Source organism: Panthera onca, chromosome E1 (genome assembly GCF_046562875.1).
Source record: "Panthera onca isolate mPanOnc1 chromosome E1, mPanOnc1 haplotype 2, whole genome shotgun sequence".
NCBI lineage: Eukaryota > Metazoa > Chordata > Mammalia > Carnivora > Felidae > Panthera > Panthera onca.
The window spans coordinates 40,390,509-40,413,554 of record NC_138352.1 but is presented as its reverse complement, the minus strand read 5'-3'; the positions used below and the strand labels follow the sequence as shown (position 1 = coordinate 40,413,554).

The 23,046-nt window shown below is 43.5% G+C and overlaps 2 protein-coding genes across 2 annotated transcripts; one reads left to right on the top strand and one right to left on the bottom strand.

The window, feature by feature from the left end:
• The first annotated feature begins 3,655 nt into the window (after window positions 1–3,655).
• LOC132687971 (C-C motif chemokine 3) lies at window positions 3,656–5,557 on the top strand. The gene is made up of 3 exons (XM_060646651.3): window positions 3,656–3,855; window positions 4,548–4,662; window positions 5,087–5,557. The coding sequence occupies exons 1-3, from the start codon at window positions 3,780–3,782 to the stop codon at window positions 5,175–5,177; spliced, it is 282 nt and encodes a 93-aa protein (XP_060502634.1). The 5' UTR covers window positions 3,656–3,779; the 3' UTR covers window positions 5,178–5,557.
• Window positions 5,558–19,854: 14,297 nt separating this feature from the next.
• On the bottom strand, window positions 19,855–22,097 carry LOC132687970 (C-C motif chemokine 3-like). Its single transcript, XM_060646650.3, has 3 exons — window positions 21,767–22,097; window positions 21,058–21,172; window positions 19,855–20,654 (listed from the first exon to the last, which is right to left on the bottom strand). Exons 1-3 carry the CDS (start codon window positions 21,840–21,842, stop codon window positions 20,564–20,566), a joined length of 282 nt encoding a protein of 93 aa, XP_060502633.1. The 5' UTR covers window positions 21,843–22,097; the 3' UTR covers window positions 19,855–20,563.
• Between the last annotated feature and the right edge of the window lie 949 nt (window positions 22,098–23,046).

Below are 23,046 nucleotides of genomic sequence, written 5' to 3'. Positions count from 1 at the left end.
CAAGGGGCTACATCAATGAGACGTTGTCTCTCTAGGATGCTAGAAGGGGTCCCCGGGGATATAGCTTCTGCCTACATAAAAGGTGGGGCCACACCTGAAAAAAAGGGAGCCAAGACTGGGTCAAACAATTCATCCTTACCAGTGAACCCACCCATGGAGCCCCTGCTGCCGAAGAGAGCAAGCTGAGACTGATGCCCAGGGAAGCAGAGCCACAGAGCCAGAAACTGGAAGGAAACCAATGCAGCAGGGCCAGGGCATGGGAAGCAGTGAGGAGGTAAGCAGAGCAGGACATGGCAGTGATGTTACAGAACATGAATTGTTCAGCCAGGATTCCCTGTACCTGTGGCTGGGATGCTCTGCTGAACTGGGGTAGGGCCTCCAAGAGACTAGAATGAGCCAGAAATCTAGGACACCAGGTAAGCCCCTCCAGATCGAAGGATCCACCATGCTGACTGCTAGCTACTTTCTGTCCCCACCATCTCAGAAATTTTGGGTGTTCCACCAAAGATCAATTCCTCAACACCATGACCTTTCTGATTATTTCCTTCCTTTAGTATTTCAGCTCCATAGCAGGACTTTGGACATAGCACACACTGTCAGTCAAATCATTCATTCACCAAATTATTCATTTATTCACCAAATATTAAGCTCCAGTGTGTGTCAGGCATTGTGGTTATCATTGGAGATACCTTGCTAAATGACAGTGAAATATAAAACTGACCAATTCCATCTGTGTGATCTTGGGAAAGTCATTTCACCTGGAGACATCAAATTACCCCCTAGGAAATTTCTAAGACCCTTTCAACCAATTCAACCATCCAAAGGCCCCCTTATATTATTTGTTCAACAAATGCGTATTAAGCACATACTTTGTATACAAGTATATTATTTTTCAATCCAGTAAAGGCACACATGACGAATGGTTATTTTCTGATTTGGGGGTTGATATGGAAAATCTTACAAATATATCAACACTAAGAGAAAATTTTGTATTCAGTAAAGTACCTTTATTAAAAAGAACAAAAATATAAGGAATAGACAGATAATTCATCATGGTATAATTATCATGGGCTACCATTTGGTTTAAATTAACCAACAAGATGTGACATGAATTCAGTTTAAAATGGTCTAAATGTTGGGGCGCCTGGGTGGCTCAGTCGGTTAAGCGTCCAACTTCGGCTCAGGTCACGATCTCGCAGTCCGTGAGTTCGAGCCCTGCATCGGGCTCTGGGCTGATGGCTCAGAGCCTGGAGCCTGCTTCTGATTCTGTGTCTCCCTCTCTCTCTGCCCCTCCCCCTTCATGCTCTGTCTCTCTCTGTCTCAAAAATAAACAAAAAACATTAAAAAAAATTCTTTAAAATGGTCTAAATGTTTGGAGAGAAAATTACATAAATAAGTATAATGCAATGGGGTGAGTGCTACAATTATAGAGGTGGATAGTAAGGCCCATTATCAGGAAAGTGGTTGATTCAGCAGTTTCCATTTCCTTTTTCTGGCCCTCCCAACTCATAGAATCCAATGCTCAGAAACTGAGTCACAAGTTTGAAGGGGGTTCCCCAAGAAGTGAATGAAGGAGTGCAATTCAGGGTTTCGACTGAGGACTGGGGTAGATGGGGTGGGGTGAGGCAGAGGCACTGTCTGTGGTCTAGAGTTTCCAATGAGACAAGTGATAGACTCCTTTTTTGGAATTGACAGTAACAAGTGAAGACACTTAGAAGCTGAAGCCCCAGGGAAACCTGCCATTGTCCTTGATCTTGCCTTTGCCTTTCTCAGGACGAGCATTAGCGATAGTAGTGATAGGATAAAAAGAGAGACCATGTGCTTTAAGAACAGGAACTTTACAGACACAGGAAGGACAGAATTCCTATGGTGTGATCTCGCTTTGCTTATATCCTCTTTCCCCCCTGTTCTAGTCCCTTTTGGGGGACTTCAGAGCCCTCCTGGTTTGACCCCAGTTTAGCTTCATTGTCCATATTTGCTCCACCACACAGCAGCTACACTGAACCACTCACTCTTCCCTCTGAACCAGCAAGCCCACACCTGTGACTGCACCAGCTGGCTTCTATTGCCACCTCATTCGTATATGTTTAAATCCTGTGTACCTTTAAAGACCCAAGCAAAGTTCCATCTCTTCTGTGAAGCCTTCATAACTCCCTCCTCCTGGTGCTCTCTCTCTTAAAAAAAAATTATTTTAATTAAAAAAATAACTAAATATTTCTCATTATAAAATTTGAGTTACATTTATTAATTATATAATAATAAAATAATAAAAGATAGAAAAAATATAGAGATCTGGTTGAGAAACTCGACCCTTTCACATGACTAACATTATGAATTGGAAAGAATAAGAAAGCTGTTTGAATTTGACATTATTTATGTAAATATCACACAGATTCCTTAAAATAGTTCAGAGATATGGAAATCAAGACTTCACTTTAACAAAGGCCATTGGACAGAAACTTTAGTATATCAAAATTTTCTTTCAAATTAGACGATCGATAACAACTTACTTTCCAAATGGTGATGTGGTAAATGTTTTAAAACAAAATGTGTTCATAAATTGATAGGCTGACCAGGAAGGTAATACACTTTCTTTTTTAAAGAAATGAAAAAAAAATTCCAGAAAAAGGGGAAAACAAAAGAAAATTAATCACCTATAGACCATAGACACAAATATAACTACTATTGATACTTCGGGGCATTTATTCTCAATCTTTTTATTTTTTCCATGCCTAGTGTTTACATATATAACCTATATATATATATATATATATATATATATATATGGTTAAAATATTTGTCATATACATGTGGATATACGTATATACATATATTTGCATAACTCTTCATCTTGTACAATTTTTCTGATGTTATATTTACGCTATTTCACTTCATTCAGCTTAAGGACTTAATAAGAAACAACCTAGCGTTTACTTTATCATTCCCTAATAGAGGAAAATTTAGGTTTTCTTCTTTTAGAATCCTAAATGATGCTTAGCCAGATATCTTTATGTTTCAAAATGCCTCTGTGTTTGGGTTTGTTTTTTTAGAACTCTTTCTAGAAATACATTTCCTAGGTTACCGGGTCTAAATTTTTTTAGGCTCCTGACATATTAACACCCACATCTAATATAGCTTTCTGATCCTCTTCTAGTGTTAACCCAGTGCCTCTAGTCACTCAGTGACTGATGACTTTGCAGGCGTTGGAGAAAGACCTCATGCTTCCTAGTTCCCTAGCGAGAATTCCTCAATGCAGTTCCCTGCATCCAAGAGAGGCATGTGCCGCCCTCTGCCGCACCGTGCAGTCAGAGCAGCTGAGGAAGCACAGAAGTTTCAACTGTGTGGGAAGGATAGGGCTGGAGAGTTCACATATAGATCAGTTCTTATGGGAAGGGACCTGCTAAGAATAGCCTTGGGTCAACACACAGCCCTCTCCTCCTGCTCATGGTTGTTGGGGGGTGAGAGGAACCATTTCCTCACAAGAAACCAGAATAGGTCATGAGTTGCAGGCTGAAACTTATAGCTCAGAGAAGCTATTCTTGGATATCCTGAACCCCTGTGGTCTCCCGGGACCCTGACTTGTGCAACACTCAGCGTGACAACACCACTGTGCTTAAAAATTTCCCTCTCCACCCCCGGATTCCATTTCCCCTTTCACCAGGGCTGCCTATAAAGAACGGGGGAGATGGCTTCACCCTCCAGAAGGACGCAGGCAGCAGTGAGCACCCAGGTCCATCTCTGCAGACAAAGGAGCCACACCCCATCTTCTACTAAGCATCATGAAGGTCCCTGGGGCTGCCCTCGCCATCCTCCTCTGCACCATGGCCCTCTGCAGTCAGGTCTTCTCTGCACCATGTAAGTCTGTGTTGCTGCTGCAGCTGTCCCCATTCTCGGTCCTCACAGTTGGACCACATCTATTTCTGTCTTGTGACCTTAAGAGCCCCCAAGAGAAAATAGAGAACTTCTCAAAGGGCTACCAAACATCATGCCTTTCTCTTCAAGACTTTTATTTTCATCTTTATTAAAGGGGTCTTAGCTGTGGAATAGGGGGGTTCCAGTTCCATTTTACAGATGGCAAAATAGGGACCTAGACAAATAAGTTTGCAAGAGGCGAGATCCAATCTGGTGACCTCCCAGGGTGGGGGTCATTCTTCCCTTCATTCACCCTAGGTCCCCCCGGAGTTCTGTCCCTTGGACGTCATATGAGAGATGTCCAAAGTTTCTCTTTAGCTGGGGGATAACTTCTTGAACCAGGCACAAAATTTCTGGAGGGAGATGAGATGAGAGGGCAGTCTGTTTGGATGTCTGGATCACATCGAGAAACAGAGCCCACAACAAAGAGTCAAGTAGAAAGAAGGATACAGACAGAAACCAGGACAGAAGCAGGAGTATTTCTAGGCAAAGATGCCCAGTGCCTGCCAGTGACCCTGTCCCCCAGCCCACACCCTGAGCAAAGCTGTTTTCCTCCGATCTCAAGGGATCCAATCTCAGATCTCACTTTCCCTTCGGAACCGTGATCCAGGCTTGTTCTCTCTCTTCCCCCACAGTTGGTGCTGACACCCCAACTGCCTGCTGCTTCTCCTATGTCTCCAAGCAGATTCCACGCAAGTTCATAGCCGACTACTTTGAGACCAGCAGCCAATGCTCCAAGCCAGGGGTTATGTAAGTGCCAGTCCTCCTGCCCACCTCTGGGGAGACAGGGAGGGTCTGGAGTAGGGGCAGCACCCAAGGGCATAGACTGGCCAGAGGTGCCATCCTGGAATGGCTCAGCCCTCTGCAGCCAATAAGTATGTAGGACCCAGGTCTCAGAAGTGTGACCTGACCCAGCCAGGGTCTTGCAAAGTCAGGGAGGGTTAACCCAGCCCAGAAGGAAGGGAGGGAAAAAGGAGGTGGTCATTGGGATCCCCTGGGGGTGGGGGTGCTGAGTCAGTGAGAGCAGATCTCTGGACTGAGGTAGGCAGAGGGTTCCTGGGAAGGGGTCATGCCCTGAGCTGCCCAGGACAGAGAGTGGGATGAGGGACCACACTGGGCCCAAGATCCTCCTGCTGGATCCCTCAGTATATAATCCTTCTACCTCCCTCCACAGCTTTCAAACCAGAAGAGGCCGGCAGGTCTGTGCTGACCCCAGTGAAGCCTGGGTCCAGGAATATGTGACTGACTTGGAGCTGAGTGCCTGAATGGCCTGGAAGCTTTGAGAACCCAGTGAAACTCAGTTGGCTGACCAGGGAGCAGAGGTCCAAGCCTTGGAAACACTGCTGTAACCTCCACATCTAACTCTCATGTGGGCTGGTTGTTGCCAAACAGCCACACTCTGGAACTCTTTTAACTTAAATTTCAACTTATTTATATTATTTAATTTTTGTTATTTATTTTCAATGTCATACTCTGTTTGGGACTGTTTGCTCTGAGAGATCCCAAGATATCTTCAGCATCCCCCCTTCGGTGACTGTCATAGTTTATTCTAGGCAGAAGTGGCACCAAAGCCACCAGACTGACATATGTGTATTGTTCAGGGATGTGTTCAGCCTGGAGAAATAATAAAGATGGTCTTTGGAAAGAAAACTGACATTGAATTTGGTTTGGTTTATCTGGGAAGTTGGAATCACTTGTCAAAAGACAAAAACTAGGCAGATGTGAAACGAAGGGAAATTGGAAAAGATGGAAGGGGAGTGAGCACAGAGATACTCTGCTTTACACTGAAGCCACATCTCCAGATTGTTAGAATTAAGAATGTTTCCTAAATCAAATCATAATATACATACTACAGAAAAATTCATTATGGCAATAGATATTATGGCAAAAGTATTCATAGTGCATAATGCATAGAAATCAAGGTTTTTTTTAAAAGTCTTTTAGAATTTATTTATTTATTTATTTTTGAGAGACAGAGAGACAGAGAGAGAGAGAGAAGGAGAGAGTGAATCCCAAGCAGGCTCCGTGCTATTAGCACAGAGCCCGATGCAGAGCTCATTGTCACTGTGAGATCATGACATGAGCCAAAATCAAGAGTTGGGTGCTTAACCAACTGAGCCACCCAAGTGCCCCTAAATCAAGGTTTCTTAATAACAATTACTAACATATTTGAGACTATTCTAGGTTGAATGCTTTTATGCAGTGTCCATTTGATCCCCACAATGACACTACGGTTTAAGTACTGTTAATATCCTCATTTGATACAAGAGTAAACTCCAGCTGGGCTCAGAAAGGTTAAGCAGTTTGGCCAAAATCACACAGCAAAGTAAATGGAGCAACTGAGTTCCAAAACTAGACTTTGATATAACTATAGACTCACTCTTAAACACTAGCAAAGTTATGTCCCAAAACACCATCCATCTGTATTCAAATCACAAGCAACGGTTGTTTAACATACTCATATCATGGGGCACCTGGGTGGCTCAGTCAGTTAAGTGTCCGACTTTGGCTCAGGTCATGATCTCGTCGTTCATGTGTTTGAGCCCCACATTGGGCTCTGTGCTGACAGCTCAGAGCCTGGAGTCTGTGTCAGATTCTGTGTCTCTCTCCCTCTCTGCCCATACCCCACTCGCACTCTGTCTCTCTCTCTCTCAAAAAACCTCTTTGATCTTGCCCGCAACAACTTCTTACTAAACACGTCTCTGGAGGCAAGGGAAACAAAACAAAAATAAACTACTGGGACCTCATCAAAATAAAAAGCTTCTGCACAGCAAAGGAAATAATCAGCAAAACTAAAAGGCAATCGACAGAATGGGAGAAGATATTTGCAAATGACATATCAGATAAAGGGTTAGTATCCAAAATCTACAAATAACTTATCAAACTCAACACCCAAAAAACAAATAATCCAGGGAAGAAATGGGCAAAAGACATCAATAGACACTTGTCTGAAGAAGACATCCAGGTGGCCAATCGACACATGAAAAAATGCTCAACATCACTCATCATCAGGGAAATACAGATCAAAACCACAATGAGATTCTCCTGACACCTGACACCTGTCAGAATGGCTCACATTAACAACTCAGACAACAACAGATGTTGGCAAGGATGTGGAGAAAGAGGATCTCTTTTGAACTACTGGTGAGAATGCAAGCTGGTGCAGCCACTCTGGAAAACAGTATGGAGGTTCCTCAAAAAACTAAAAATAGAACTACCCTACGACCCAGCAATTGCACTACTAGGCATTTATCCAAGGGATACAGGTGTGCTGTTTCAAAGGGACACATGCACCCCCATGTTTATAGCAGCACTATCAAAAACAGCCAAAGTATGGAAAGAGCCCAAATGTCCATCGATGGATGAATGGATAAAGAAGATGTATATATATATATACAATGGAGTATTACTCGGCAATCAAAAAAAATGAAATCTTGCCATTTGCAACTACGTGGATGGAACTGGAGGGTATTATGCCAAGTGAAATTAGTCAGACAAAGGAAAAATTATATGATTTCACTCATATGAAGACTTTTAGAGACCAAACAGATGAACATAAGGGAGGGAAACAAAAATAATATAAAAACAGAGAGGGAGACAAAACAGAAGAGACTCATAAATTTGGAGAACAAACTGAGGATTGCTGGAGGAGTTGTGGGAGGGGGGAATGAACTAAATGGGCAAGGAACATTAAGGAATCTACTCCTGAAATCATTGCTTCACTATATGCTAATTGGGATGTAAATTTTAAAAAATAAAAAATAAAGTTAAAATAATAATAATAAATAAATAAACATGAAAAAAATTCTTTTAAAAGACACTCATATCAGAATCCATGTCAGATATGGACCTGGGAATTTATATTTCTACCAACCTCATCATCCTGCTGACCCTTTCAGTGGTTCTCACTATGCTTTTCCAAATGCAGTGTATTATTTGCAGAGAGTAACAGGGATATTGTACACTATTTCTGTAAAATCCATGCTCCACAAAGTAAATGGCTCTTAGAGAAGGAAAAGACAACCAGCCTACATGTGGAGCATGTAGGCTTATACTACAAACCTGCTTATAGGTTTAACATGAAAGCTGAGGTACTTAATAGATGGGTTGCCCCATTTATAGTTATAACTATAACAAATGCACACTGAGATAGAGCCCTTTCTGCAGAAGAGAAATTCAAAAGGCTTGTATGAAAACCAAACATGTATTAATTTTTATGAGCCATGATGATTTCATTGTGTTTAAAATAATCTAATTTTTGTTTCCAAAATTGGCTTAGAATTATAGTGATCAGACTCTTTAGAGTACAATTAAATGCTCCTATTAAGCAAACATTAAAATGCACATACTATTTGACCTAGATACCATTTGCCCTAATTCTATTTCTAGGAATGTGTTTTGTAGCAGCACTACTAAAGGACAGGAATATGCAGGCACAAGATATTCTTTTCAGCATGGTTTGTAAACAGCAAACTAATGGAAACAATCATCAGCTAAGGAGTAAATCAGTAGACAATTGAGATGCCCATCAAGGGAAAATTCTTCAGTCAGTAAAAGGAATAATACACATTCACATCTCTGGAAAATATGCATAATTCTATGTGCAAAAAGTGTGTTTACATCTAATATATGCATATATACTCTATATGCATGATATAGAACTGTATGTATAGAATAATATTACTTTTGTTTTATTTTTATTTTATTTTTTATTTTGAGAGAGAGTGAGAGCAGGATCTGGGGAGAGGGGCAGAGGGAGAGAGAGAGGGAGAATCTTAAGCATGTTCCACATGCAGCCCAGAGTCCAATGCAGGGCTCAATCCCACATTCCTGGGATCATAACCTGAGCGAAGATCAAGAGTTGGATGCTCAACCAACTGAGTCACTTAGACACCCTATTTTTGTTTTATTTTTAAAAGCCATATAGGGGTGCTTGGGTCGCTCAATCCGTTAAGTGGCCAACTTCAGCTCAGGTCATGATCTCACAGCTCGCGAGTCCAAGCCCTGCATCGGGCTCTGTGCTGACAGCTCAGAGCCTGGAATCTGCTTCAAATTCTGTCTGTCCCTCTCTCTCTGTCCTTCCCCTGCTTGTGCTCTCTCTCTCTCTCTCTCTCTCAAAAATAATAAACATTAAAAAAATTTTAAGTAATATATACATACGTATTTATGACGGCAAATATTTGGAAAGCTACATGTCAAGTAGCTAACTGTGGTTTCTTAGAGGAAATGAAGATTATTTAGTTTTTAAGAATGGACACTTCTCCTTTTTATTTTCTGCCCTTCCCTTTTATTTTTCAGTGAGTATGCATTGCTTACCTCTCCTGCCTCTTTTGACCCTATTCTTTGATAGGTAATATTCTGTCCATTGGAATAACTTGCTGGTGATTCTGAGTTGCCACAGAGAAGATAGAGCTCATGGTGACAAGTCATAACAGTTTTGATGCCATAATGGCTTTTATATAATGAGGGCAATGCAACCAACAAGTCCTTTGCCCAAGACTTTCATACCAAATACAATACCACACACAAAGCTCTCATACCACACACAAAGCTCCTCTCAGGCAACGTCTTACAATCCCCTTCCACCATGAGGGGCCCTGTTCCTGTAACACCATTACCACCGACACCCATAACAAGTGTGAAGTACTATCATAATGAGAGACTTTGTTCCCAAAGAAGCGATGAAGCTATCACCGTTTCTTCTCTATTGGTGTCCCAGCATCCTGGGACAAACAATATCTGCTTATTTACACTGAATGATTTCTTAAGGTCCAGAGACCCAAAGCCAAATGAAAAGCTTAACCATGTCCAACATTGCCTTAAATACAAATTTTGTGAACAGAGTAAACAGAACAATGACCCCCATGGGGGGCCGGGCGGGAAGAAGAATGGCAATTGCATTGTTAACCAGCTTATGGGGCATTTCAGAGACTGAGATGTGACTGAGATCCTTGGTCAGCCTCTTAGGTTGACTTCCCTGGACTCATCTGAGAAGTGCACTGGGGAGGAACCCTTTTCTGAGGACTGCCTATTCCTGTCAGTGTGAGCTAGGAGCCTGGGGTTGCCTTAGGGGTTGAGCAATCAACGGTCATTTCTGGCTGGTCTTGTGGTTTCCTTGATGATGTAACACCCTTCTAATGATGGTAGGTTTCTGATCTCTCTGCTTCTGATCAATTCCATGGGTTGGATAACCAGAAGCAGAGAGCTTGTCCAGTGATATTTTTGCATGTTAACTGAGGGTGGGAATGTGTGCTTCATAGCACAGGCCTCAGTACTGCAGTCACTGTGACACCTCTGGCCCGGCAGAGGTGGGGCAATGTGGGGAAGTGACAGATAGCTGATGCCTCACCCCAAGCCACATCTTCCCTGTACCTTCACATAGAGCAGACTGTCTTCCTTAAGTAAGGAGGAGAAATATTTCATAGAAGAAGGTGGGGAAGGGGAGTTAGAGGTGCAGAAATAGGTTCTTTCCTATTCTGTTTCTCATCTCCCTGCCTCTGCTTGCACCAACTTTAGCTTTAAGTAGAAAACTCTGCATTTCTAGCACTTAGAGATTCCAGATTATTGGCTCTCAGTCATCAGGTTGGAAAAGCTTTTCTAGCAAAGCTGAATTTTGTCCTTTTCTGAATTCAGATAAGGTGATTTCAATGTAGCCTAAACTCTCAAGGGAGTTCACTGATGGATGCAAGAAGTAGCTATTATAGTTCAATATTTAACTCTTTCCTATCAAATTCCTTAATGTTGCAAACTTCGTAGGTGGCACAGAGCCTTAGCACCAAGAGATGATAGTGCTCTGTTCAGCCATCTAAGGGTGATTCTCAAATGGTGGTGCTCAGACAACAGCGTGAATATCAGTTTGGGAAAATATTAAAAATGCAAATTCTGGAGCACCTGGGTGGCTCAGTCAGTTGAGTGTGTGACTTTGACTCAGGTCATGATCTCGCGATTCGTGAGTTTGAGCCCCACATCGAGGTCATTGCTATAAGCACAGAGCCCACTTCAGATCCTCTGTACCCTTCTCTCTGCCCTTCCCCCACTTGTGTGCTCTCAAAAATAAATAAAAATATTTTTTTTATTCAAATCCTGAGCACTTCCCTCTCCTGTCTGTAGGGGGTGGAGCCCAGCAATCTGTTTTCACAAGGCTCCAGATAATTCCCATGCACACAAGGTTTAAAAAACACTTCCACTTAACGAGGTCCTTGGCAAATTCCTACCTCAGTTTAGTCAATCCCACACTTCAGTTGGGAGCTGTTACTTTTAACAGACCCTCTACCTCTGCATAGACAGAGGTCTCTGCATTTCTGAAGTGCTGGTAGTTTGAAGGAGGAAAACAAGCAAACAAACCTAATTTAAAGAAGCTTGAATAAATGAGGCTTATGGACCCAAGACTGAAGGGTACTGGCTCCAGGCAAGGCTGCATATAAGCAGCCCTGTGGCCTCCCATCGTCCTATTTTCTTCTCTGATCTCTCATCCATGTCAGAGTCCCAGGATGGCTGCCAGTAGCTTCCAGCGTTACATGAATCCTTGCTCATTGTCCACAGGGAAGAGAGGTTGGGTCCCCATTGAAGAAAATCCCTAAGTTGTTTCGGATTTGATTGACCCTCACATCAGAAACACAATTTCTAACCAGTCTCTGTGGCCACGGGGATGTGTTCCATTGATTCGCTTAAGCTAATCAAGGCACATAACTGGATCTGTGAGTTAGATGAATGTCATGTAATCTTAAAGTCTGGCGTTATAGACAAGAAGGTAAAGTGGGTTTCTATCGGGAGGGTTGTAAAATAGATGCTGGTCAGAAAAAAACATGTGTTCGCTGTAATATGTTTGCCTTTTTCCAGTGCACTTTTTTCCTGATATATGAAAGGCGCTAACACTTTATATGTGATGAGGGCTTTATATCCTTTGCTTTCTGGGTTAGGAACTGTTATCTTCTACCTTCCTGCATTATTTTATTTTTTTAAGTTTATTTATTTATTTTTGAGAGCAAGACAGAGAGAGCATGGGAGCGGCAGAGAGAGAAGGAGAGAGAGAATCCCAAGAAGGCCCTGTGCTGTCAGTGCAGAGTAGGATGCAGGGCTCAATCCCATGAACCATGAGATTATGACCTGAGCCGAAATCAACAGTCAGGCACCTAGCTGACTGAGACACTCAGGCGCCCCATGAATTAGTTTATTTTTAAGAAGACACTGACTTGTGTGTTTCCTGTTGCCTTATAAATGACCATTCCTCAAATGGGAGGCTAAAGAGCATTAAGCTCTTCAGGGTACAAAACCAACCACCAAAAACCCATGCTGCATGTCCACTCCAGGACATACTAAGTGGGGTAGAGCGGGCCCTACCACAAGCACCACCCACGCTGCTTCATATAAACAGCAGACTGGGGATGAGGAAAAGAAGAGAACTCTCAGAAAAATGAGCCACCATTACTGAGCTTGCCCATAGTGAGGAAGAGAAGAGAATCATTTAATATTGGATGGACAAAGGCATAGATGATAGGGGACACCTCATACTTACTTCTTCTATTTCCCTTCCTTCCTGGAAACAGCATTCCCAAAAAATATCATATGGGATTGACCACATCCCAACACACTGAATGGGTCCTGATGAAAATAAGCCAATTTGCATTTTTTTTTACCTCATCATAACATAAGCATTTCCCATGACAGTGCACTATTTGTAAAGCCTTCCTAACAGTAAATCAAGTGAAGATGCAATGATTTTTGTCATTATTTCCATATTGCAGATGACTTAAACTTGGCCCAAATTTGAATTGCTATCAATATGCTGGAGACCAAATGTTCTAATGTACAAATATTTTTCCATATTTGAATTCATTTACATAGGAAACGGACTCCTAGACATAGATTATCAAGGTCAAAGGCTAAGGTCATTTTAAGATTCCTTGTGTGTATCAGTGCCCACATCCAACATGTCTTTATGCCATTTGCCTTGTGCATTTAGGGGCCCTTGTGGAATATCTCTGGAATGAGCAGTGTTGGAAAGACTGCCTACATGTTCAATGGCTCCTGAAGCCCAGGTTTTGCTCATGGAGCTCTGTCCACCTGGGTATGATTTAAATTGGGTGTGCTGGTCAGGACTCATGGCATCATTGCATGTCACATCTATCAATTTAGAACAACTATGGAGTAACACAGAAGTTTCTGCCCTGCCGGGGAAACTATGACTACAGAGCTCTAGTGAGAAGGACCCAGCTAAGTGTGGTCCTGGGATGACACCAGCATCTCACCTCCTCTTGCTGTAGAAACCACTTCCCTATAAACAGCCCCAGTCAATTGAGCACTCAAACAATTCTTGCAAATACCCTGAGCCTTGTGGTTACCCAAGACCCCTCTTGTATATACAATTCAATAAGCCATCACTATGCTTAAAAATTTCCTCTCTTGTCACCCTCAGTTTCCATCTCCCCAGGGTCCAGAGCTCACCCGGCGGGGGCAGTGGGGTGGGGGGGACTCCAGAAGAAGGCTGGCAACAGACAGCCTTGTTCTGGCCCACATTCTTGGGCCCCCTCTGTCCTCCTCACCATGGCCCTCTGTTCCCAGCCTGCCTTTCATGACCCTCCTGCTGCTATTTCCTATTGCAGTCCTTCTCTCTGCTGGGGTCAGACCATATTGCCAAAGTCCTATGGATAGCAGTACCCAAGCAAAATAGAAAATTTCCCAAGGAGTTTTCAAAATGCCCTGGGCTATCTATTCAGGCAGCTCTTCTTTCCAAAGGAGTTTTAGCATCCTAGTCTATGTACCTGGAGGGCAGGATGGGGACTTGTCTTGTTTTGGGAAGAGGAAGACTGAGTGGGTTTTCAACAGGAGGCAGAATCCAGCTTCAATTGCTTCCCAGTGATCAATTGAGTAACAAACTCATCCCAGTACTTCCTTATAGGTGATTTACAAAGACAGTCTTTTGTTGGAAAAATCTCTTCCAGCAAGGTTAAGTTTCCCCAATAGAACTGGAACAAGTGGCAGACTGTTCCATTAGTTGCAGAGAGAGATAGAGACCAAACCTCAGACTAGAGGAAAAACAGTTGGTAGAGGAGTCTGTCAGTCCAAGATGGCACCACAAGAAAATCCTGAACTCACCTCCTCCCATAGATACACTGAGTGTTCAGCTACACAGGGGACAATTTCCTCTAAAAAGACCAGAAAACTAGCTAAGCAGCCATGTTACATGGGCAAATGAGAAAAGTCACATGGAGGTGGGTTGGAGAGACTGAGACATGATCTCACAATAAACTTCCCACCCCTCACCCGCTTCCCACCCCTGCACGGTGATGCTCAGTCAGGAGCTTCTCCCTGAGGAGCTAAGGGACCCTACTCCACATCAGGCACCCCAACTGTTAAGACCTGCACCAGAGAGATGAGCCTCAAACACCTGGCTTTGAAAACCAACAGGCCTCGAATCCACCAGACCCAAAGTGTTGAGCAAACTGGAAAACCCAGCAAAGCACCCAGACTGCAGGGTCTATCAGGATATCCTCCCAGATGGAGGCACCATTTTTGCCCTCTCCCTTTACCTGGCTCCACAGCAGCACACTGGCATCCCAGTTTTTGTGGTGCATTTCTGGTCTCATGGGACTATAGCATCAGAGACTACCAATTGGGGAGAGGAGGTTACCACACTCAGGGTACTGCACAAACAGCGACAGACACACACACCCTCTCTCTGTAAAACCCTGTTTCTTTGCCCTGGTACTTTGGCCTGAGGTAACTGGCCTCCATAGCTAAAATTTAAAACTACTTGGGAAGTAGAGGCATTTTGTGATGATAGTACACCCACCCATATGCCTGTGATGTTCAGCTTCTATGAATGTTGACATAATTGTAAGTAACATCAAACTCCATTTTCTAGGAAGTATTAATTATAAGGGAATTATGTCTGCAAAAAAAAAGCAAACAAAAAAACCTAGGGGCTTACAGGGATTTTCTCCTTTGGGACACTGACAGGTCTTGGCATGCCTTCAGCAACCAAGAGCTATCAAAAATAAAACTGGATGCTTGGAGAGTCACAAAGTTTCAAGAGATACCAAGAGCTGGGGCGAGGTTGGATGATGTTTCCTCTCTTACATGAGGCCATTTCCTCAAGACTCAGAGAGGTGGCTGTTTCATCTAATACGTAGAAACAAACACAGAGTCAAGCAAAGTAAGGAAACAGAAGAACATGTTCCAAATTAAAGAACAAGATGAAACCTCAGAAAAGAGAGAGAGAGGATTCTTACTATTGAACAATGCTAGCTTCATCTTCTTTCTTCTGACTTTATCATTGGGCAGAAGGAGATGGCTCACTTATTCCAATGAAAAATGACTCGGGCTCAGGCTGCTCCTTTCCTCAGAGTAGTCAAAGTCCCTCAAGCATCTGCTGTTTTTCTATGTCCCCTGGCAGATCCCTACCAAAATGATAGGTGACTATTATGAGACCAGTAGCCAGAGCCACATAAGGGCTGGTCCTCTTGCCCATGGGGAGAGGCAGGACATGCAGGAATGGAGCCAGTAGTACTTTGCATAAGAAACAGCCTGCAAAGGCATCAGCAGATTCCATTCTAGGAAACCCGGAGCTCTGAGGTCCTATCCAGTGGCAGAACACAAGGAGAGGCCACGGGAGTGTTCTCTAATCTGGCCTGGGACCTGGGAGCCAGGGAAGAACTGCCCTAGTCAGAGAAGAAAGAGTAGGAAATGATAGGGGAGAGAATTCCTGAGGAGACCCCCTAAGTCATTGGGGAAAGGTCTAGGAATCTGAGATTGGGGAAATAGTCCCAAGAAAGTAGGCAGACTCTCAGCTTCCCAACACAGAGCAGGGGTCAGCGGGATCAATGAGGGACCAGGAAATCTCCTGCTGATTCCTCAATTTTTATAATTCTATCCTTCTTCACAGCTTCCCAGCCAAAGAGGCCAGATGTTGGTGCTAGCTCCATCAAGTCCTAGTGCCAAGTACATCATTGACCTTGGCACTGAACCCTGAGTGACCTGGAAGCAACAAGAAACTGGTTACATCTGTGGGCAGATTAGGTAGCAGGGACCTGAGCCCAGGGAATGTTCCTTCAACTCCTGAAGCTACTGTGCTAAGTGCTGGTTCTGGGCCTCTTCTTGATGTCAAATTTATTTAGACTGATTTTTGTAATGTGTTTCCATGCATTCTTGGCCACCTGCAGGGAGAGATCCTGCCATATTCTTTCACACACACACACACACACACCCCACCTCCAATCACACAGTGGTTGACACATAGGGTATAGGTGAGTGCTTATGTTTAGCTTTTTCAAGGGGGAAACTGTTTCAAAACCATCAACCAACAAATATTTATAGAATGTTATTTACCACTTCTGTGTTCAGCCGTGTGAAATAATGGAATTTCTTAAAAGCAAACCAGACTTTCGGGTGATTCTATTGGTTTTGTTTTGTGACAAAGTCAGGCTCTCTGGTTGGAAAAATTATGGGGGCAAAGAGTAGGAAAATCTGAAGAGGAGAACACAGCAGGAAGGAAATGACAATTATACCAGTATCTACATATTCCTGAAAGTTAAAAATAAAACATTATGTTAGAAAAAAATGATTATTCTATAAAATATTATGCACCTAGCACATAATGTATATGTACTAAGTATATTCATTCTTAATAAAAATTCATGCATTTAAGTTTATTTTTCTCATGAACCAAGATTTCTTAAGAATTATGCACTGTCCTATAAATCCTAACAATTTCACCAAGGTTTCCATTTGACAGAAGAGGAAATGTCAGCTCAGAGAGTTAAAACAACTTGGCCATGGTCATTCAGCTAATAAATAACTAAGATGCAAACCTGTGCCAGCATTTCTCAGAGCATCCCAGAACCACCAGGGATGGTTGTTTAAACTGTTCACAATAGGGGGCACCTGGGTGACAGGTAAGCATCCCACTTCAGTTCAGGTCATGATCTCGTGGTTCGTGGGTTTGAGCCCCGTGTCGGGCTCTGTGCTGACAGCTCAGAGCCAGGAGCCTGCTTCAGATTCTATGTCTCCCTCTCTCTCTCTGCCCCTTTCCCACTCACCTCTGTCTCTCTGTCTTTCTGTCTCTCTGTCTCTCTCAAAAGTACATACACATTCTTAAATTTTTTTTTAAGTTTAAAAAATGCTCACAGTAGAATTCCTTGGGTTTGGATCTACAGATCCATACTTTTAGTGAAACTTCAAGTGATTTTACATGCAGACAGAGGACCAAAAACCAGTGAATTCATCAACAATGATTTACCACTCTTTTCTTAATAAAGTGCATATAGTAATAGATATGTTACCTGGATATAAGTTTCCTAGAATCCATGCTCTACAAAAGCAGTGGCTAACATTAGAGATGGAAAAAAATAATCAACCAATATACACAACAAGACTTCTATTGTGAATGCCAAATTATTTAGATTATGTAGATTAGTGTTAGCAAGCTATAGTCCTCAGAACAAATCCATCACGATGCCTGTCTCTGTAAATAAAGTTTTATTCTATCACATAGTGTCTGTGGCTGCTTTTCCACTACTGTGGCAGGGTTGATGCTTGCAATAGAGACTGTATGCCTGCAAAACCATAAACATTTACTATCTACCCTTTGTAAACAAAGTTTGCTGACTTCTGGCCTAGATGATGTTTTTAAGTATAAGAAAGGTAGACTCAGCCATGGTCTCTGTTGTAAAATTTAAGAGGGAGAAATTCAACATACACACAAGAAATGCAAGCATATATTAATTTTTTTGATAAGGCATACTTGCTTCATTTTGTTTTAAATGATCTATTTTTTTTGTATCAAAAAGTGGAATTTTTATAGGGTTTTCAAAGAGCAATGGCACAGTTCCTACCAAATGTTTAAATGTACATACTCTTTAATCTAGCTATCTTATTTCTAGGAATCCAGTGGGAAACTCAGTCCATGTGGTAGAAACACAACTGCTCCCAATACTTCTTTCTTTTCCCCCTCCTATTTCCCCTTCTCTCTTTCTCTCTCTGTCTCTGTCTCTCTCTTTCAGGGGTCCTCTGTGTGCATAGTTCCCTGATGAACAATGTCATTTGCTAACTCTCAGGGGAGACAGAAAGGAAATAGAATGGCTAGCCTAGTGGGTTCCACCTTTGTGAAGGTAAGGTTATCCCCTTTCCTCCTCTCAAAGCCCAATGAAGGGGTTTCACGGGGGTAATTTGTAAAATCTGAAAGTGCCTACAAGCAAAGTGATTCAATTTACAGCTTTATCCTAAGATGAAGCTCTAAAATTGAAGGGAAATCAGAAATGCAGAAAGAAACATGGTTAATCATCATACTTGAGGACCAAGTATCCAAAGCTTTGGATCAAGTTTTCCTGAAGCTAATCTACTTCTTGAATCTTCAGTTATGTGAGCTAACAGGTTCCCTTTATCCCTTAGGTCAGATTGAGTCAGCCTCTCTGGTACTATAACTCAAAGTATCCCTAACTGGTGCAGTGCCATAAGTAGCACACACCCCACAACGAACGTATAATTGGCTGAGGGAAGAAGCTGAGGTCGAAGTCAGTGAGGACACCTCCAGCTGGTTACCCCCATGGCCTATTATGTATTCTTAGTATGTCCATCTTCTTAGTATGGTTGCATCAAACAGGAAAATTCAGGATGTTAGAGACTGACTATTACATAAATCAGTAAAGTCCATTGAGAAAGAGATTTGCTCACTTTGAAATTGGTGTGTCTGATAGCAGAGAGGGGGGAAAAAAATAGTTTCCTTAAGAGAAGCCCTTTTTTTGCTTGCTGCTGCACACCAAGCTGATTGCACACCAGTGACCTGGAGCTTGCCGACTAGAAAAGCAGAGTTCTCCACTGGAAGGTGATGTTAGTATAAGCAGAAATGGGAAGATGGGAGATTAGGAAGGATGAAAAAGTAGGGCCCAGAAACAGTCAGATCCATCCTCTTTGCAGAACCCCTCCTCCTTTTAAATATTTATCTTGTGGACAAAATGAACAATCATATTCTTCATGAAGAAAGAGCTAGGATGCAGCCAGAGGCAGGGAGTTGGTCATACCCATGGATGGCACTGTTTCAGCAGCAGAGGGCAATGTGGAGATAGAAGTCAGTGACACAGGGGAGAGGGTGTGTCTCTAAAAGGGAAGACTAGCGCTGTGCTGCAAGAGGGGCATTCTGAACCCACTTCTAGCAGTGATCTTGACTGACAGATTCTCTGCATCCAAATAACCATCCAGTGGAAGTGACCCAAACCAGATCAGAAGCCTTGAAAAATTAGAAAGGAGCCATATTGACTCTGAAACCCCAAAGGCTGGCTCAAACAGCTGATGACTACACCCCAACAGTGGTTCTCAAACTGACTGTGTGTTAACATCACCAGGGGAGTTTTAAAATCACTGATGCCCAGCCCCACCTAACTAAACCTGAACTAAACTCATAACACTGCAGTTTTAGAAAGCCTTCCCCAGTGATTCCAACATGAAATCAAGGTTGAAAAGCACTGCTTTGAACTTAATCCAACCCTTAGGCATCTATATCCAGTAAGAAATAGACAGCTTCTATAAAAGTATTCACCCTAAGTGGGGTTCCCAGATAAAACACAAGATCCCTAGGTAAATTTGAATTTCAGATATACAATGAATAATTTTTATAAGTATATCCCAAATATTGGTTGCATGGGACATACACTAAAAAATTATTCATTCTGTAGTTTTATTTATAATTCTGATCACTGTAGCCACCAAGCCTCCCCTCAGATATGGCTATGGAGATATTCTCCCAGAAAGTAGAGCGTGGAACAACAGAGAAGCTGATCAGGGCTCTCAGCCAGCTGGCAGGTAGGTAGTCCTTGCAGGCAGGTTTGCCAGAGTGTCACTGACATAGGCTCCCAATCCCCCAGCACTTGCTAAGCCCTCAATGGACATCAACCATCATTCTGAAGAAAGCTTCACTTATGAAAATGAACTCACATGCACTAATATATACCACAGTGTGCGTCATCTTGGTATTCATTTAAGTAGAAAGATTTCCTAGATTGCATCAATTATGATTTGGTGATAAAACAATGAGTCAGTTTCAACTTTCCAGGAAAGTATCTCCAGGAAGTGTCTGGCACCACAGTACTGGCACTCTGTCCCTTTCTTGTGGTTTCTGTCCCTCTTCAGAGGTCTCGAAACTCCCCCCACTCCCAGTATTCTTCTCAACCTGTGGCTCTGATTAGTTGGGAAACCACAATCAATGGAGTCATCACAAGGAAAATGCTGGTTTACCTTTTATATAAGGACCTTCAATATTTTGAAGAGCCGTGCTGGGCAAAACCACCCCGTAAACATTTGTTGTTTGATATATATGATACAACAGCTACAAGACAGTGCCAATCCTGCTGACTGATCCACATATTGAGTGTGAGAACAGAAAAGGGAGGGTCGTGGGGAGGTGGAGAGGATGTTGTGAGATGTCAGCAGAAATATTTATTACATCACACAATTCAACAATGGAAATAAATTACAAAAGTTAAATAAGATACAAAAACTAAAATTAAAGTTAAAAAGGGCTGTAGCGTGTGGCTGGGGGTGGGGGTGTGACCCATAGGAGAGAGGTGCCTCCAGAGTTCCAAGGTCATTGCCTTGGCTCAGGTGACTGTCCCCCAGTCTGCACATAGATGTAACACCTTTCTTGTAGCTTCTAGGCCACTCAGGCATTCAGCTCCAGGTTGGTGATGTATTCCTGGACCCAGGCCTCCCTGGGGTCAGCACAGATCTCCCGGCCTCTTTTGGTTTGGAAGCTGTGGAGAAGGGTGGAAGGATTACATACTGAAGAATCTAGCAGGGGAATCCTGGATCCACTGTGACCCCTCCATCCTCCTCTGCCTCAGACCTCTCAGGGTCTATCTATATGCTCACAAAATGTGCCCTCAATCTTGGGGATCATGACTTTCTCTAGGTCTCCAGTGGGAGTCCACTCAGAAAGCCAACCTCTTACTGTCACCTCAACTCTCTCTTCCCTCTGTCCAGGGACAGGTCTTCCAGGACTCCCTACAGGCACCAGACCAGGTGAGAAAACATGGCAGTGGCCTCCCTTGGCATACTGTGCTCTGATGGGTCTCAGAAGGCTGAGTCCTTCAAGGGGTGCCTCACCCCAGACCTCCCATCTCCTTCCTTAGGCTGAGCAGGAAGACTGGGCCTTACATGACACCGGGCTTGGAGCATTGGCTGCTGGTCTCATAATAGTCGACCACAAATTTGCGTGGAATCTGCCGGGAGATATAGACGAAGCAGCAGGAGGTGGGGGTGTCGGCACCAACTGAGAGAGACAGAACAGAAAGACCCTAAGTCACTCTTCAGAAGAAAGGACAAGCCAGCCACTCCCTGAGGGTCAGGAAGAACTGGAAGAAGACAGTATTTCTCTGGAGTGGCAATGTGGGTACAAAGAGTCCAGAAGGAAGAGATCTTTTCCTGGACATTTTTATTTCTGTGTCTCTCTTTCAGTGTCTATCTTGGCTTGGGGGTCTCTCTGTCTCTCTGTAGGGAATTGAGTTTTCTAAACAAACTACTCCTTTTCTGCCTCTCCCTGGGTAGTTGCATCTGGAATTCATGAGGAGAGCCAAGGCCACACCCCTGGGAGCCAGTTGGACACAGATTCTACCTCTTGTCGAAATCCCAGTTGGGCGTCCATTTTCCTACCCTTAGAAAGGGACTTCCTCCCACTCTCTCCCAGAGCTGGACAACAGAATTGCTAAAACCCCATGGGAAAGAAAATCCTCAGGAAATAGTCTCTGAGATCTTTCTGAAGTTCTCTACTTGGAGCAGCTAAGCCACAAGACTTTGGCCTTGTGGTCCAAGCCACAGGCAGATAGCAGGAGGGCAGGGCAAGAGGGAGAAGGGAAGCCAGACTCACAAAAGGAAGAGCAGGTCTGGGAACAGAGTGTCGCGGTGAGAAGCAGGACAGCCAGGGCAGCCTTGGGGACCTCCATGTCGCTGGGCAGCAGAGTGTGAGATCAAGCAGTAGCCAAGCAGAGCTGACACTGGGGACTTGCAGCCACTGCCTCCTTCTGGGGTCTAAGCCATGTCTTCTCTTTATAAGCAGCCTCAGGGCATTAAAAGATAGAAAGTTGAGGAAACCAAGGTGGGTGGGGTGGATTTTAAATCGTTGGTGTTGGTGTCATGCGTGAGTTGCATAAAGCCAGGAGAGCTCTGGGTGGCCACAAAGGTTCAGGTTATTTGCAACAATGGTTTGGTTGCCTACTTGAGGAGGAAATGGTTCTCACAGTGAGAGGAGGTGTGATGCTGGTGTGACCCAGTTAGCTGGCGCCTTCTCACAAGAGCAGATCCATCCATCAAGCATTTCACCCAAAGGGCCTTCTGATATGCACCCCAGCTGTTCAAATGGCATCGATGTGACACAGGTGACAATGCCATGGAGTCTTGAAAAACACACCCCATGCTAAAACACACCCCAGGTGGAGACAAGCAGAATTGGGGAAGCCTCAGCTACCAAGGGGCAAGATTGAGGCTGGCCTTTCAGACTTTGGCTGGATCATCAAACGTGTACAAATCTCTGCAATATCAGGTAGTATAAGTGCCTGGCAATTAGCTCTTTTGATGGTAACCTAAGTGTTCTTTTGATTGTAATGTAAGCTTTTGATTGCTGAGGCACCCATTTCAAAGACTCACTGCCTGTGACACCACTAGATAAAGAGCCAGGCTGCCCCGTCCATAAATTTCTCCCTTCAGAGAGGCCTGAGTAACCTATATCACTGGCCACTTGAGCCACTCTGCTTTTCCCTTCCTGCACTCTAATTCCTGCTCTTATGTTTTACATTTACCAATAGTGAACCCACAAAGCCCCAGGCATCCCACCCCTAACGCCAAAAGAAGCAGAACACCAGGTCTACACTCTATTCTCTCTACCAGTAACTTCACTGGGTGACCGTCAGACATGCCGTGTACCCCTATGAGTAATAAACCTTGTATTTTAAAATTTCCCTGTGGTTGTTACAATCGTAAGAACCACAAGGGCTGATCCAGTCACAACATTGGCTCCAGTCGGGGAAATGTCTGAGGGGCTCACCACAAGCAGTACCTACCCCAGGTATTTGTAGCTCACAGCATCACTATCAAAAGGCTGAGTCTCACACAAAACAGCTGGTCCCTGGGTCAGTTGGGCTAACTGGGGGG